This window comes from Eleutherodactylus coqui, chromosome 2 (genome assembly GCF_035609145.1).
Source record: "Eleutherodactylus coqui strain aEleCoq1 chromosome 2, aEleCoq1.hap1, whole genome shotgun sequence".
NCBI classification, from domain to species: domain Eukaryota; kingdom Metazoa; phylum Chordata; class Amphibia; order Anura; family Eleutherodactylidae; genus Eleutherodactylus; species Eleutherodactylus coqui.
This window is the reverse complement of record NC_089838.1, coordinates 251,478,262-251,494,734: the sequence shown is the minus strand read 5'-3', so window position 1 is coordinate 251,494,734 and position 16,473 is coordinate 251,478,262. Positions and strand designations below refer to the sequence as shown.

Sequence of the window (16,473 nt, the reverse complement as noted above, 5' to 3'; positions counted from 1 at the left end):
CCTGTACGCAACACATGGCTGTCTTCACTAGGAAGATCACTTTCAGGATCCTCCTCCTCCTCCTCCTCCTCAGGCCATACACGCTGAAAGGATGACAGGCAATCAGCCGGTGTACCGTCAGCAGCGGGCCAAGCTGTCTCTTCCCCCTCCTCCTCATCCTCCTCATGCTCCTCCTCCTCCTCCTGTACGCGCTGAGAAATAGACAGGAGGGTGCCCTGACTATCCAGCGGCATACTGTCTTCCCCCGCCCCCGTTTCCGAGCGCAAAGCAGCTGCCTTTATGGTTTGCAGGGAATTTCTCAAGATGCATAGCAGAGGAATGGTGACGCTAATGATTGTAGCATCGCCGCTCACCACCTGGGTAGACTCCTCAAAATTACCAAGGACATGGCAGATGTCTGCCAACCAGGCCCACTCTTCTGAAAGGAATTGAGGAGGCTGACTCCCACTGCGCCGCCCATGTTGGAGTTGGTATTCGACTATAGCTCTACGCTGTTCATAGAGCCTGGCCAACATGTGGAGCGTAGAGTTCCACCGTGTGGGCACGTCGCACAGCAGTCGGTGCACTGGCAGCTTAAAGTGATGTTGCAGGGTGCGCAGGGTGGCAGCGTCCGTGTGGGACTTGCGGAAATGTGCGCAGAGCCGGCGCGCCTTTACGAGCAGGTCTGACAAGCGTGGGTAGCTTTTCAGAAACCGCTGAACCACCAAATTAAAGACGTGGGCCAGGCATGGCACGTGCGTGAGGCTGCCGAGCTGCAGAGCCGCCACCAGGTTACGGCCGTTGTCACACACGACCATGCCCGGTTGGAGGCTCAGCGGCGCAAGCCAGCGGTCGGTCTGCTGTGTCAGACCCTGCAGCAGTTCGTGGGCCGTGTGCCTCTTATCGCCTAAGCTGAGTAGTTTCAGCACGGCCTGCTGACGCTTGCCCACCGCTGTGCTGCCACACCGCGCGACACCGACTGCTGGCGACATGCTGCTGCTAACACATCTTGATTGTGAGACAGAGGAGGAGGAGGAGGAGGAGGGTGCTTTAGTGGAGGAAGCATACACCTCCGCAGATACCAGCACCGAGCTGGGGCCCGCAATTCTGGGGGTGGGTAGGACGTGAGCGGTCCCAGGCTCTGACTCTGTCCCAGCCTCCACTAAATTCACCCAATGTGCCGTCAGGGAGATGTAGTGGCCCTGCCCGCCTGTGCTTGTCCACGTGTCTGTAGTTAAGTGGACCGTGGCAGTAACCGCGTTGGTGAGGGCGCGCACAATGTTGCGGGAGACGTGGTCGTGCAGGGCTGGGACGGCACATCGGGAAAAGTAGTGGCGACTGGGAACTGAGTAGCGCGGGGCCGCCGCCTCCATGATACTTTTGAAGGACTCCGTTTCCACAACCCTATACGGCAGCATCTCAAGGCTGATGAATTTTGCGATGCGGACGGTTAACGTTTGAGCGTGCGGGTGCGTGGCGGCGTACTTGCGCTTGCGCTCGAACACTTGCGCAAGCGACGGCTGAACGGTGCGCTGAACTACACTGCTGGATGGGGCCGAGGACAGCGGAGATGAGGGTGTGGGTGCAGGCCATGAGGCGGTAGTGCCTGTGTCCTGAGAGGGGGGTTGCATCTCAGTGGCAGGTTGGGGCACAGGGGGAGAGGCAGGGGTGCAAACCAGAGGCGGTGAACGGCCTTTGTCCCACCTTGCGGGGTGCTTGGCCATCATATGTCTGCGCATGGTGGTGGTGGTGAGGCTGTTGGTGTTGGCTCCCCGGCTGAGCTTTGCGCGACAAAGGTTGCACACCACTGTTCGTCGGTCGTCAGGCGTCTCTGTGAAAAACTGCCAGACCTTAGAGCACCTCGGCCTCCGCAGGGTGGCATGGCGCGAGGGGGCGCTTTGGGAAACACTTGGTGGATTATTCGGTCTGGCCCTGCCTCTACCCCTGGCCCTGGCCACCGCACTGCCTCTTGCAACCTGCCCTGCTGATGCCCTTGACTCCCCCTCTGAAGACCTGTCCTCCTGAGTAAGCGTTGCACACCAGGTGGGGTCAGTCACCTCATCGTCCTGCTGCTCTTCCTCCGAATCCTCTGTGCGCTGCTCCCTGGGACGTACTGCCCTTACTACTACCTCACTGCAAGACAACTGTGTCTGATCGTCATCGTCCTCCTCACCCACAGAAAGTTGTTGAGACAGTTGGCGGAAGTCCCCAGCCTCTTCCCCCCGACCCCGGGAACTTTCGAATGGTTGGGCATCAGTGACGATAAACTCCTCTGGTGGGAGAGGAACCGCTGCTGCCCAATCTAAGCAGGGGCCCGAGAACAGTTCCTGGGAGTGTTCCCGCTCCTGAGCAGGTGTCATTGTAGTGGAGTGAGGAGGCTGGGAGGAAGGAGGAGCAGCAGACAGAGGATTCGGATTGGCAGCAGTGGACGGCGCAGAACTGCGGGTAGACGATAGGTTGCTCGAAGCACTTTCTGCCATCCAGGACAGGACCTGCTCACACTGCTCATTTTCTAATAACCGTCTCCCGCGTGGACCCATTAATTGGGCGATGAATGTGGGGACGCCAGAAACGTGCCTCTCTCCTAATCGCGCAGCAGACAGCTGCGACACACCTGGATCAGGAGCTTGGCCTGTGCCCACACCCTCACTTGGCCCTCCGCGTCCTCGGCCACGTCCACGTCCACGTCCTCTAGGCTTACCCCTACCCCTCAGCATGCTGTATTACCAGTGATTAGATTTCCCAGGCAGGAAATAAATTGGCGCAAGACTGCAGGCCAAATATAATTTTTGCCCTTTTTGGAAAACGAAAGGCCCCACTGCCTCTAGTGAATGAATTATCTAAGTTTAATAACTGTGCTGTGTCCCTGCTTATGTGTCACAGAACGTGAGGGTAGCAGAGTTATTAACTGTGGCAGAGCAGGTATTTTTTTTTCCCAATTAAGGAAAGCAAATGGCGAAGCCAGCAGTAAAGCGTAGCTGGGTGCGTATGATTTAGCAATGTTTTTCACGCAGCTCACACGTCTCCACAGGCGTAAGGACGGACACAGGCTGGACAAATAGATTTCTTTTCAGTTTTTTCCCACCAACAGGCAGCACTGCGTATATTCAATGAACCTGAGAAGTTTAATAACTGTGCTGTGTCCCTGCTTATGTGTCACAGAACGTGAGGGTAGCAGAGTTATTATAACTCTTGGAGAGCAGGTATTTTTTTTCCCAATTAAGGAAAGCAAATGGCGAAGCCGGCAGTAAAGCGTAGCTGGCTGCGTATGATTTAGCAATGTTTTTCACGCAGCTCACACGTGTCCACCGCCCTTAGGACGGACACAGGCTGGACAAATAGATTTCTTTTCAGTTTTTTCCCACCAACAGGCAGCACTGCGTATATTCAATGAACCTGAGAAGTTTAATAACTGTGCTGTGTCCCTGCTTATGTGTCACAGAACGTGAGGGTAGCAGAGTTATTATAACTCTTGGAGAGCAGGTATTTTTTTTCCCAATTAAGGAAAGCAAATGGCGAAGCCGGCAGTAAAGCGTAGCTGGCTGCGTATGATTTAGCAATGTTTTTCACGCAGCTCACACGTGTCCACCGCCCTTAGGACGGACACAGGCTGGACAAATAGATTTCTTTTCAGTTTTTTCCCACCAACAGGCAGCACTGCGTATATTCAATGAACCTGAGAAGTTTAATAACTGTGCTGTGTCCCTGCTTATGTGTCACAGAACGTGAGGGTAGCAGAGTTATTATAACTCTTGGAGAGCAGGTATTTTTTTTCCCAATTAAGGAAAGCAAATGGCGAAGCCGGCAGTAAAGCGTAGCTGGCTGCGTATGATTTAGCAATGTTTTTCACGCAGCTCACACGTGTCCACCGCCCTTAGGACGGACACAGGCTGGACAAATAGATTTCTTTTCAGTTTTTTCCCACCAACAGGCAGCACTGCGTATATTCAATGAACCTGAGAAGTTTAATAACTGTGCTGTGTCCCTGCTTATGTGTCACAGAACGTGAGGGTAGCAGAGTTATTATAACTCTTGGAGAGCAGGTATTTTTTTTCCCAATTAAGGAAAGCAAATGGCGAAGCCGGCAGTAAAGCGTAGCTGGCTGCGTATGATTTAGCAATGTTTTTCACGCAGCTCACACGTGTCCACCGCCCTTAGGACGGACACAGGCTGGACAAATAGATTTCTTTTCAGTTTTTTCCCACCAACAGGCAGCACTGCGTATATTCAATGAACCTGAGAAGTTTAATAACTGTGCTGTGTCCCTGCTTATGTGTCACAGAACGTGAGGGTAGCAGAGTTATTAACTGTGGCAGAGCAGGTATTTTTTTTCCCAATTAAGGAAAGCAAATGGCGAACCCAGCAGTAAAGCGTAGCTGGCTGCGTATGATTTAGCAATGTTTTTCACGCAGCTCACACGTCTCCACAGGCGTAAGGACGGACAGAGGCTGGACAAATAGATTTGTTTTCAGTTTTTTCCCACCAACAGGCAGCACTGCGTATATTCAATGAACCTGAGAAGTTTAATAACTGTGCTGTGTCCCTGCTTATGTGTCACAGAACGTGAGGGTAGCAGAGTTATTATAACTCTTGGAGAGCAGGTATTTTTTTTCCCAATTAAGGAAAGCAAATGGCGAAGCCGGCAGTAAAGCGTAGCTGGCTGCGTATGATTTAGCAATGTTTTTCACGCAGCTCACACGTGTCCACCGCCCTTAGGACGGACACAGGCTGGACAAATAGATTTCTTTTCAGTTTTTTCCCACCAACAGGCAGCACTGCGTATATTCAATGAACCTGAGAAGTTTAATAACTGCGCTGTGTCCCTGCTTATGTGTCACAGAACGTGAGGGTAGCAGAGTTATTAACTGTGGCAGAGCAGGTATTTTTTTTCCCAATTAAGGAAAGCAAATGGCGAACCCAGCAGTAAAGCGTAGCTGGCTGCGTATGATTTAGCAATGTTTTTCACGCAGCTCACACGTCTCCACAGGCGTAAGGACGGACAGAGGCTGGACAAATAGATTTGTTTTCAGTTTTTTCCCACCAACAGGCAGCACTGCGTATATTCAATGAACCTGAGAAGTTTAATAACTGTGCTGTGTCCCTGCTTATGTGTCACAGAACGTGAGGGTAGCAGAGTTATTATAACTCTTGGAGAGCAGGTATTTTTTTTCCCAATTAAGGAAAGCAAATGGCGAAGCCGGCAGTAAAGCGTAGCTGGCTGCGTATGATTTAGCAATGTTTTTCACGCAGCTCACACGTGTCCACCGCCCTTAGGACGGACACAGGCTGGACAAATAGATTTCTTTTCAGTTTTTTCCCACCAACAGGCAGCACTGCGTATATTCAATGAACCTGAGAAGTTTAATAACTGCGCTGTGTCCCTGCTTATGTGTCACAGAACGTGAGGGTAGCAGAGTTATTAACTGTGGCAGAGCAGGTATTTTTTTTCCCGATTAAGGAAAGCAAATGGCGAAGCCAGCAGTAAAGCGTAGCTGGGTGCGTATGATTTAGCAATGTTTTTCACGCAGCTCACACGTCTCCACCGCCCGTAAGGACGGACACAGGCTGGACAAATAGATTTCTTTTCAGTTTTTTCCCACCAACAGGCAGCACTGCGTATATTCTATGAATAATAACTGTGTTGTGGCCCTGCCTATACAATTCTTTCCCTGCAGTATCAATGGAGGGTGGAATGCTCTGCAGAGGCGATTTTGAGAAGCCCAAAAAAAATGCAGCACAGCCAACAGCAGCCTGGACAGTACTGCACACGGATAAATATGGCCCTAGAAAGGACCGTTGAGGTTCTTGAAGGCTACACTCACTCCTAACACTCTCCCTGCCTATGCAGCACTTCTGTCCCTAATGCCAGGTGCAACGGTCTGCAGAGGCGATTTTGAGAAAAAAAAAAAAATCCCACTGCTAACAGCAGCCAACACACAGCTATCAGTGGCCCTAATAAGGACCTTTGGGGGGTCTTGAAGCCTACACTAACTACCAATTCTTTCCCTACAGCAGCTCCGGTATAAACAGCACTGTCCCTCATCTAACTCACACCGCATCTGAGGCGAGCCGCGGGAGGGGCCGACTTTTATATTAGGCGAACACCTGATCTCGCCAGCCACTCACAGCAGGGGGGTGGTATAGGGCTTAAACGTTGCAGGGGGAAGTTGTAATGCCTTCCCTGTCTTTCAATTGGCCAGAAAAGCGCGCTAACGTCTCAGGGAAGGAAGTGAAAGTAACCAGAACACCGCATGGTGTTCGTCACGAATAACGAACATCCCGAACACCCTAATATTCGCACGAATATCAAGCTCGGACGAACGCGTTCGCTCATCTCTAGTAAAAACTAATTTTGACCAACTCCATGTCATGTATGGTGAACCTAAGAATATTTATCATGTTTGAAATGTTTTTATCTTGATGTTAATGAAAAGCTTACTGTTGGATTAGTAAGGAAAAAAAAGGTGGAAGAAAATGTGAAGGTTGAGGAAGCAATTTAGATATTTTTAGGTGAAGAGGAAATGTTTACATACAATAGAATTGGATTGGAACGTTTCATGAAGAACAATTGAGTTGGAGATGTTTAGCAAGAAGCTAAATGTAGTAATGCAGTTACGTAAAGGGTTGATCATTATGTATTAGGTTCCAGTATATTTAGTAAAAGAGTGGAGACTAACTGCTCCTAGTTAGACTTCTGTCATTTTCTGTATTCATCTGTTAGCTTCATTCCCACTGGGATGATGCTCATTAAGATTGTTCTCATTTTTCAGTGTTGCAGAAGGTTCGGAAGAGATGAATTGCCTTAAGTTCTTTTCCAAGTTTGAATCTGGAAACCTTAGAAAAGTAATACAAGTGCGAGAGTAAGTAAACAAGCCATGGGTGAAAATGATGATACAGTATATGATAAACTAGGAAAAAGCCGCTTATTATCATCAAACAAGTGTGATGATTTGAGAAATGTGTTTAAATAGTCAGCTATCCTCTGCTTAGAAACACAATTTGAATGTTAATTGCACAGCTGTGCCTGCTGCTTTTTTAATGCCTGCTAGATCTGTACCCCTTTAATTTTTGTGCATGGTCCGGAGTTTGAATTCATTTTAGTGTCTCATCTAAATTAGGGGATCTGGTCTGGGATCTGAATTAATTTAGGGTCTGGTCAATAGTCAGGGGAAGTTGTCATTCTAATCTGGGAAAGGAGAAGAAGAAAAGGAAGTGAGCAACTATAGCAAAAACCTCACCTGTGAGTCATTGCATACAACTGTTATATATTCTGTCTGTGATGGCGTCTGATCAGTGTATTTTCTTGTATAGTCTGCAGGATGATGATACTCTGCAGTGTGCCCATATAGACCTGGTATCTGACCGTAATATGGTCACTGTTTAGATATATTTTTTGTTATATTAATGTTCACATAGTGGTAGCATACACTTGACTGTGAGATTAGTTTTGAAGTAAGGTAGTCTTGAATTGATAGGGGGAAGGAGGGTGGATGCGACTTGAAAAGGGTACAAAAATACTTTGTCACAGCCCTGCTCTGTTGCTTTGTTAATTTTCACACCCTCTGATATACAGTTTGCAACCTGCTCCTAGTTTAAGAGTTTCTTCATATGAATATGTCTCTCCCTGTATTATCCAAGCTATAGATGGGATCAGAAGCCCTTGAAGGACCTATGGTCACATGATGAGACTGGTTCTCAAGTCTTAGGAGAACTGTTCATGCTCAGGCATATGTGTACAGAGTACTTCCTGTGAATGTGCCTGTAGAAGTTAGGGAAAAAATGGCTTAGAAATTATTATTATCTTTTTGAGACCAGGAGGTTGAAAATGAATTAGATGGCAGAAATATAGGAGCACAATTCAGCCTTGAAGAAGCACATTCGCCATTGTTAAATGAAATAGATTTTTTTTATTTCTCCTCGAATGTTTGATTTTTTTAAACTGTTCAAAATTGCAACTTCTTTCTTGGAAAGTAATCCGGGTGTTTGGTTTGAAAACCCTGATTACTTGAAAGGTAAAATGATAGTAGAAAAATTAAAGGTTATAAATGACACAGCAGAGAGGAGTGTTAAATTGATCCAAGATTTCAATTCAAGTATTACCAAAAACGAAGAACAATGCCAGTGCTTGTTACAAGTCATAGCAAAATGTAGGAAACTTTAACCATAAATAATACATATTCTTCTATCTTGTAATAAATCATGTTTTTTGTGTGAAATTTATTCAGATTTTTGTTCTTCTCATACAATACCCTTTTTCATCTTGGGTTTGTCAGTTTGTCAATCAGATGATCGCTCCAGGTCCCACATTTTAAAAGGGATTGTGCACGTTGGCATAGTCCCTTTAAATATCCAGTTTTCAGAAAAATGGCTGACAGTGTATTATATGCAACCAAGACCCTAGATAGGGTCAAATTACATTTTTGCTGTAGGTTGCGACTAGAGATGAGCGAATACCAAAATGCTCAGTTGCTCGTTATTCGAGTCGAGCTTTTCGTAATATTCGAGAGCTCTACTCGAGTAATGAACCCCATTGAAGTCAATGGGAGACCCGAGCATTTTTGTATTTGACCCGCCGGGTGCCGAGTTTTTTTTTTCTCTCTCTTTCTCTAGCAAGCCACATACTGCTGTGGACGTGAGGATGCTGGCACGTCACAGCAGGAAGTGGTAATGCGGTGAGGGGTCGAGTAACGAGCACCATCGAGTACGCTAATACTTGAACGAGCATCAAGCTCGGATGAGCATGTTTACTCAACTCTAGTTGTGACCCATTTTAGTATAGGAAATAACTGTACAAAATAGGTAAATGATTGTATTAAAGAGAAACTACACTTTCAGCTAACTTTTGATATGTCATGAAGACATGTCAAAAGTATTGATCAGTGGGGGGTTTCGCTGCTGATCATGACCTCGTGCAGTTCTAAAGCACTTTCTACAGATCTCTTTCTGTCCATCTTCAGCTGCCAGAAGGAGCTGAAAAGCAGCGAAGACAGCCGAGGGGGCACAGCACTCAGGTAAGCATACTGCAGCCCCCTCTTCTATCGATCATCAGGGGACTCAGCATCGGAACCCCCACGGGTCAATACTTTTGACTTTTCTCTATGACATGTAAAAACTTAGCTGAAAGCTACTCTTTAAGCGTCAATGGCAAATGTTTTGAATAACAGCATAATTTCCACATCTGGGACATTTACCTGTCTAAGAGAAGCAGACACGGTTGTCCATTAACTAGACATTTTTTAAATTATTTTTGCACCCATTGAGTGTAATATATAGGGCTTGTAAAGAGCTTTTTGGATTTCGATATGATACAACAGGAGAAAATATAGTACATGCAGATGCTATTACTCTTTCTTGGAAATTGGAAGTAGCAGGCAGTCTATTACAGAAGTTCTGGTACTTTTCGTACCTTTTGATGAATTGGCATGAAATTCGGAACACCTGACATTGATATGGGTATTTTCACTACAGGAATTCTTAAACCAGGATTACAGAGGTAATACGGATATTTACTGGAAAACTAATGAAAGACTTTTCAGAGCTACAGAGAGAATTCTTTCTTACGAATAGTTGACTTAATCTGTTCTACCAATTGAGGGAAGATGTCAAAGTGCAGAATAGAACAACAACAAGAATAGATTCAGAGAAATTAGAGGTCATGAAGTTGATTTCAAATTCTATTCATAAAAAAGGCTGTATATTAAAGGTATATACTTGCCGTAAACAGTTTCTTAAAAAAATAGATGGGCATAGATAAAACATTGAATAAAGGAAAATAACAGGGGAATGAGCATCAATGGAAAGTTGTATTGCATTCAATGTTGAGAGCCTCTATAAAACCAGTTCTCAGAGTTTATGCATTTTCTGCATTAAATTGAATATTTAGGAGCCTGAAAATTGTCTATATACAATATGGGCTTAAGAAAGGCTGAAGAATATACAAAATGCAAGATAAATTATGCATATCTGGTGCATCTCCTATGGAGATGTCCCAAACTACATTTCCCCGGCCTATAAACATTCAGAGGCAGTAATCACAGTCACCAATATAAAATACAATATATGCAAAGAGTAAGATAACATATATTGTATACATGATTGTACGTGCAATTTGCAACTTAATATGAGAGGCACTATAAGTATATTGAAGATGAGAATATCTGAACATCTGGAAGATAGTGTAAATTTAGCATGTCTGAAATGTTTGTACTAGAAAGCACAATGCATTTTCCGTCTGCAAACCAAATATCTGTGGGTCTTAACTTGAAATCAGATCTCGTGTATCAATACTGAATAAGGCCTTAGTCACACGGGCGTTTTTTCACGCGATTTGCGCATCGCATGACGGATGCGCATGCGCAAATCGCGTGACCGGCGCCGAAAAATCGGCCCAAAAATCGCCCGAAAATCTGCTCCTAGCCGCGTTTCATTAGAAACGGGCCGGAGCTGTCCAGCGCATTGCATTCAATGGAGCCGGCAATACAGCGGCTCCATTGAATGCAAGCGCTGCGGGCGTGCGCGGGGTTAATTGTCGGGAAGGGGTTAAATATATAACCCCTTACCTGCAATGCATCCTTAAATGTGAAAAAATAAAAAAAAAGGATGTTCTCACCTGCTCCCGGTAGCTGGAGATCCCGGCGGTTGGCCTGCAGTGGGTGTGAAGGAGGTGTGACTCAGGCTTGCCCCTGATTGGCTCAGCGCTGAGCCAATCAGAAGCAAGTCTCAGTCACACCCATTCATGAATTCATGAATGGGTGTGACTGAGCTCAGCCTCTGATTGGCTCAGGCTGAGCCAATCAGGGGCAAGCCTGAGTCACACCTCCTTCACACCCACTGCAGGCCGACCGCCGGGATCTCCAGCTGCCGGGAGCAGGTGAGAACATCCTTTTTTTTTATTTTTTCACATTTAAGGATGCATTGCAGGTAAGGGGTTATATATTTAACCCCTTCCCGACAATTAACCCCGCGCACGCCGGCAGCCCATTGCTTTCAATGGAGCGGCTGTATTGCCGCTCCATTGAATTCAATGGGCAAACATCGTTCTTCTCTGCCACAGCTGTTCCAGCTGTGGCAGAGAAGAATGATTTGTCTTCTATATGTTCTCAATGGGGTCGGCGCTGCTGCCGCCGGCCCCGTTGAGCGCATATAGAGAAGAGAACAGGAATCGCAGATCGCAGATAGGTGCGATCTGCGATTTCTGTTCTCTAATTTATCGGACGAGCGCATAAAAAGCGCTCATGTGTCCGATACCATTGCAAAGCAATGGTTTTAAAAAGTCGCCGGACGCACGCGCATGCGCAAATCGCGGCAATAAACGCCCGTGTGACTAAGCCCTAACAGTGCATTCAGACGAGCGTCTGTTTATGCGTACATAGGTCCGCACAAAACCGTGTGCCCACACCCATGCACAAACACACATGACTGCAGGTCTATGCAGTATTTCTTTCAGTGCAGCCGTGGCTGCTGCCGGTGGCCCCATTGAAAGCAATAGGATGCCGGCAACCTCTGCAGTGATATTCAGGGTAGGACTTAAATATAAGCCCTTTCCTGAAAATCATCCCTGGTTTGTGTAAAAAAGGAAAAAAAAAAAATATATATATATACATATATACTCACCTTTCCACCACTGCCGTGTAAATATTCCCTGCAGGGAGTCCCCTTGTAACTGAACACTGTGACAGCAATGTAAAGAATGCCTGTGACAGCTGTGGCAGAGGATTCCTTCATCCCCGCAGGGGATGTGGCAGAGGATCGCGATGTTCTCTCATTGCTTTCAATGGGACTGACGCTTCTGCAGCCCCATTGAAAGCAATGGGCTACCAGCAAACCCTGCAGGGATTTTTGGGGAAGGGCTTTAAATATAATCCCTTCCCTTAAAATCATCCCTAAAATGTGTTAAAAATAGAAAAATAAATATACCCACCTCTCCGCAGCTGCCGGGCTAAGGCACGTCCAGCCACGTCTTCTCAATGCACTGCTGTGAATCTCTTTCAGCAGGCAGGGATTTAAAATCCCTGCCTGCTGAAAGGGTTGTATCTGATTGGCTGAGCACTCAGCCAATCACAGGCAGCACTCAGCCATTCTTTGAATGACAGCTGAGTGCTGTCTATGATGGGTCACAGCACTCAGCCAATCACAGGCAGCACTCAGCCATTCATTGAATTCAATGAATTGCCTAGCACTGCCTATTGTCTTTCCACATGAGGAGGACTTTTGACTTTTCCTAGCTGGCTTTTATGTGTATATATATATATATATATATATATATATACAGAGAGAGAGAGAGAGAGAGAGAGAGACATGATTACTTCAGAGGAACAGAGGAATACTATATGTATACACACAGAGGAGCATTAGATTATTCTCAGACTGCATGTACCATTGTCCTTCTGCAGAATGTGCCACTCCTTCCATTCTTCTCACTTTTACCCTTAAAGGGAATGCCTATTTTTATTCAAATGTAACCCCAGACTGGAGGTTGCAGCCCTTTTTTAGCCTTAAAGCCATGCTCCATCCCTGCAGTCCATGGCCGCTTCCTTATGCACTTTACAGGCTTTCAGTATATGCACACAGAGGTCAGTTATATTCTCCTCAGTATATAAGGATAGAGGTGATGTATATTCTCCTCAGTATATACACATAGAGGTGAGGTAGATTCTCCTCAGTATATACACATAGATGTGAGGTAGATTCTCCTCAGTTTATACACATAGAGGTGAGGCAGATTCACCTCAGTATTTACACATAGAGGTGAGGTAGATTCTCCTCATTATATACACATAGAGGTGAGGTAGATTCTTCTCATTATATACACATAGATGAGCGGTAGATTTTCCTCAGTATATACACATAGATGAGCGGTAGATTCTCCTCAGTATATGTACATACAGGTGAGGTAGATTCTCCTCAGTATATACACATACAGATGAGGTAGATTCTCCTCAGTATATTCATATAGAGGTGAGGTAGATTCTCCTCCGTATATACATATTGAGGTGAGGTAGATTCTCCTTAGTGTATACGTATAAAGGGGAGGTAGAGTCTCCTCAGTATACAAATCATTTCCTTAGACTTATGGCTTCTGAGAAAAGAACTTTCTCATGTATTGCGGATTTTCACTCAGTTTTCATGCTTAAAATTGAATAACGAAATTCTAACTACTTTACTTTTCCTATTTAGGACATAAAGAAAGCTCCTGGCAAATTTCACATTTGTGCAAGGCAGATGTGTGTTATTATTTGCATTACATAGGGGGTCACTTTCTTTCATGCTTGGAATTGAATAATCAAGTTGTGACCCCTTTACTTTTTCTATATAGGACCTAAAGAATGGTCATGCCAAATTTCATGTTTGTATGTCACTGGGAAGTTAGAGAATTAGTTTTGAGTCAGTCAGTGATGGAGGGCTTTTGCGTATATATATATATATATATATATATATATATATATTAGAGATGAGTGAGCATACTCGCTAAGGGCAATTACTCGATTGAGCATTGCCCTTAGCAAGTACCTGCCCACTCGGAAGAAAAGGTTCGGCTGCCGGCGGCGGGCAGGGAGCAGCGGGGGAGAGCGGGGAGGAACGGAGGGGAGATCTCTCTCCCCCCCCCGCTCCCCACTGCTCACTGCCGCAACTCACCTCTCACCCGCGCCGACAGCCGAACCTTTTCTTCCGAGCGGAGAGGTACCCGCTAAGGGCAATGCTCGATCGAGTAATTGTCCTTAGCGAGTATGCTCGCTCATCTCTAATATATATATATATATATATATATATATATATATATATATATATATATATATATATATATATATATATATATATATAAATATATGTATATATATATATATATATATATAGTGATAGTTCAAAATTAGTAGTAGTATTGTGATGGTTTGATTTAAAAGCACATGACTTGTGTTTTTCATTTTCATTGAACATTTGTGATTTTAAGTATATTCATAGCGCCTTTCTGATACACATATGCTAAGAGTACCAGTGTGATTATTTGAAATGCGTAGGGTGTAGTAAAGATGCCATTTTATTGAAGTAAACAGTGCATGGATTTTATCCACTTTTCCCAGTACATTTATTTTGGACAAAAATAGTAGAAAGAAGTTAAGAAAAAAGTAATCTCAGCATACCAATGGATGCCAGGTTATGTATGTTGGGGACATTAGATAGGTTTATATATTTATAGTGCACAACTAAGGGTGGTTACACACCTGCGTTGGGGATTCCACTTTCCTGCTCCATTCAGGGAGCGGAAAAGGGGAATCCCCACGGCTGAATGGCTCCATTCCTGGATGGAACCAAATAGCGCCGCATGAACCCCTTTGACTATAATGGGGTCCGCCTGCTTTCCGCGCTGCTGCCCAACCTTTGGTCAGAAGTAATGCAGCGCCTTTTCTTTTGTTATTTTGAGCCAGTTCTGTGATGGAGTCTCTGTCCAGAGGCCTTGATGCAGATGGGAATCTGGCCTAAAGGTCTTCTGGATATAATTATTAGTAGCAAGACAAATGGTTACAAAATCAGGGTTCTCAGACAAAATACTAAGACATAAAATCTTTGACGGTAGCATTTAACCCTTTAGTGACAGCCCTATCGTAAAACTACGTCCTGCTGTTGCAGGACATGTATAGAGGGAGGTAGCGGCGCTATCTCCCTCCATACAGCGCGGACGTCAGCTGTTTATTACAGCTGACACCCGCAGGCAATAGCTGCGCTCGGCCGATCGTGCCTATTAACCCTTTAAATGCCGCTGTCAATTCTGACAGCGGCATTTAAATCCCCCAAACGCTATTTAGGGGTCCCGCACGCCCCTCCCGCGGTGAGATTGGGGGAGCCGTGCAGGTGTCATGGCAGCCGGGGGCCTAATGAATGGCCCCAGGGCTGCCTTAGCAGACTGCCTATCAAGCCATCCACGCAGGGTGGCTTGAAAGACTGCCTGTAAAAAAGCAGTATGACGTAATGCTATTGCATTACGTCATACTGCAGGAGCGATCAAAGCATCGCATGTTAAAGTCCCCCAGGGGGACTTCAAAGTAATGTAAAAAAAATAATCAATAAAGTTTTTTTAATTGTTTAAAAAAAAAAGTTATAAAAGTTTAAATCACCCCCCCTTTGCCATATCCATTATTAAAAAATCAAAATCATAAAATAAAAATATGTATTTGATATCGCCGCGTCCGTAAAAATCCGATCTATCAAAGTAGTGCATTATTTTTCCCACACGGTGAACATCGTCTGAAAATAAAAAATAAAGAACGCCAGAAATACACTTTTTTAGTTACCCTGTCTCCCAGAAAAAAACGCAATAAAAAGCGATCAAAAGTCGTATGTACTCCAAATTGATACTATCGGAAACTTCAGGACATCCCGCAAAAAATGAGCCCTTGATCAACTACGTCGACGGAAAAATAAAAAAGGTATTGCGCGCACAAAATGACCACAGAAAATAATTGAAAAAAATTAAATATCTTAAAAAAATAAATAAAAGTACTACAGCAAAAAAAATACTATACAAGTTTGGTATCGTAGCAATCGTACTGACTCATAGAATAAAAATATCAGGTCCTTTTTGTTGCAATTTGTGTGCTGTAGAAACAGGGCACACCGAAAGATGGTGGAATGTCCTTTTTTTTCCATTTCTCTCCGCTAAGAATTTTTAAAAAGTTTTTCAGTAAATTATATCCTACAATAAATAGTGCTATTGAAAAATACAACTCATCCCACAAAAAACAAGCCCACATACAGCGACGTCGATGGATAAATAAAGGAGCTACGATTTTTTAAATGGGAGTAGGAAAAAACAAAAATGGGAAAAAAGCAAAAAAGCTCTGTCACTAAGGGGTTAATTCAGATATTCAATATACAAGCATTGTATAAGAAAAGAGAGGAATAGGAAATTTTTTAAAGTTCTGTAAGGGCTGCATTCATAGAAACTAGAAAAAAGAAATTTAAGTTCTAGGATTTTTTTTTGCCTTTTTCCTTCTGTCTGAGTGTGGGGGTGCGGTAGAGAGATGTTATACCATATATAATGTGTATACTATGGGATATAAAGATTTAGACTATATATGAGCATGAGTTCTTATGTAGATGATAATCTTTAAACCTTTTTTTCTCTAACAGGCTTGAATATGACCTAATCATGAATGCGGATGTTAACACTGACCAACATCACCAGTGGTTCTACTTTGAAGTTAGTGCAATGAGAGCTAATGTCCCTTACCGCTTCAATGTCATTAACTGTGAAAAGGTGAACAGCCAATTTAATTATGGTAAGCGCCTATGGAAATGGAAGATTTTCTTTACAGGCTGTACATAGTCGTACATTACAGGTTCATAGGCCAATGGAAAAGATTAATGTTTTGCTGTCATTTGTGCTCTAAGTGGCGCACAGCAGGCCATCATTGCTATAAGTGCTAAGCAGCAGGACAAAATAGCGTAAAATGTTTCCTACTCTATCAAGCATCCATCAGCTATTGTTAAAAGGACCTT

General features: G+C 44.5%; 1 protein-coding gene across 1 annotated transcript in view; it reads left to right on the top strand.

Annotated features, from left to right (window-relative positions):
- The window catches only part of AGBL1 (AGBL carboxypeptidase 1), a 602,072-nt gene that overhangs the window by 118,679 nt on the left and 466,920 nt on the right, over positions 1 to 16,473 (top strand). Inside the window, exons 14-15 of the mRNA XM_066589394.1 lie at positions 6,750 to 6,839; positions 16,105 to 16,253. Coding sequence (XP_066445491.1) covers positions 6,750 to 6,839; positions 16,105 to 16,253 — 239 coding nt within the window. The remainder of the gene's footprint in view (positions 1 to 6,749; positions 6,840 to 16,104; positions 16,254 to 16,473) is intronic.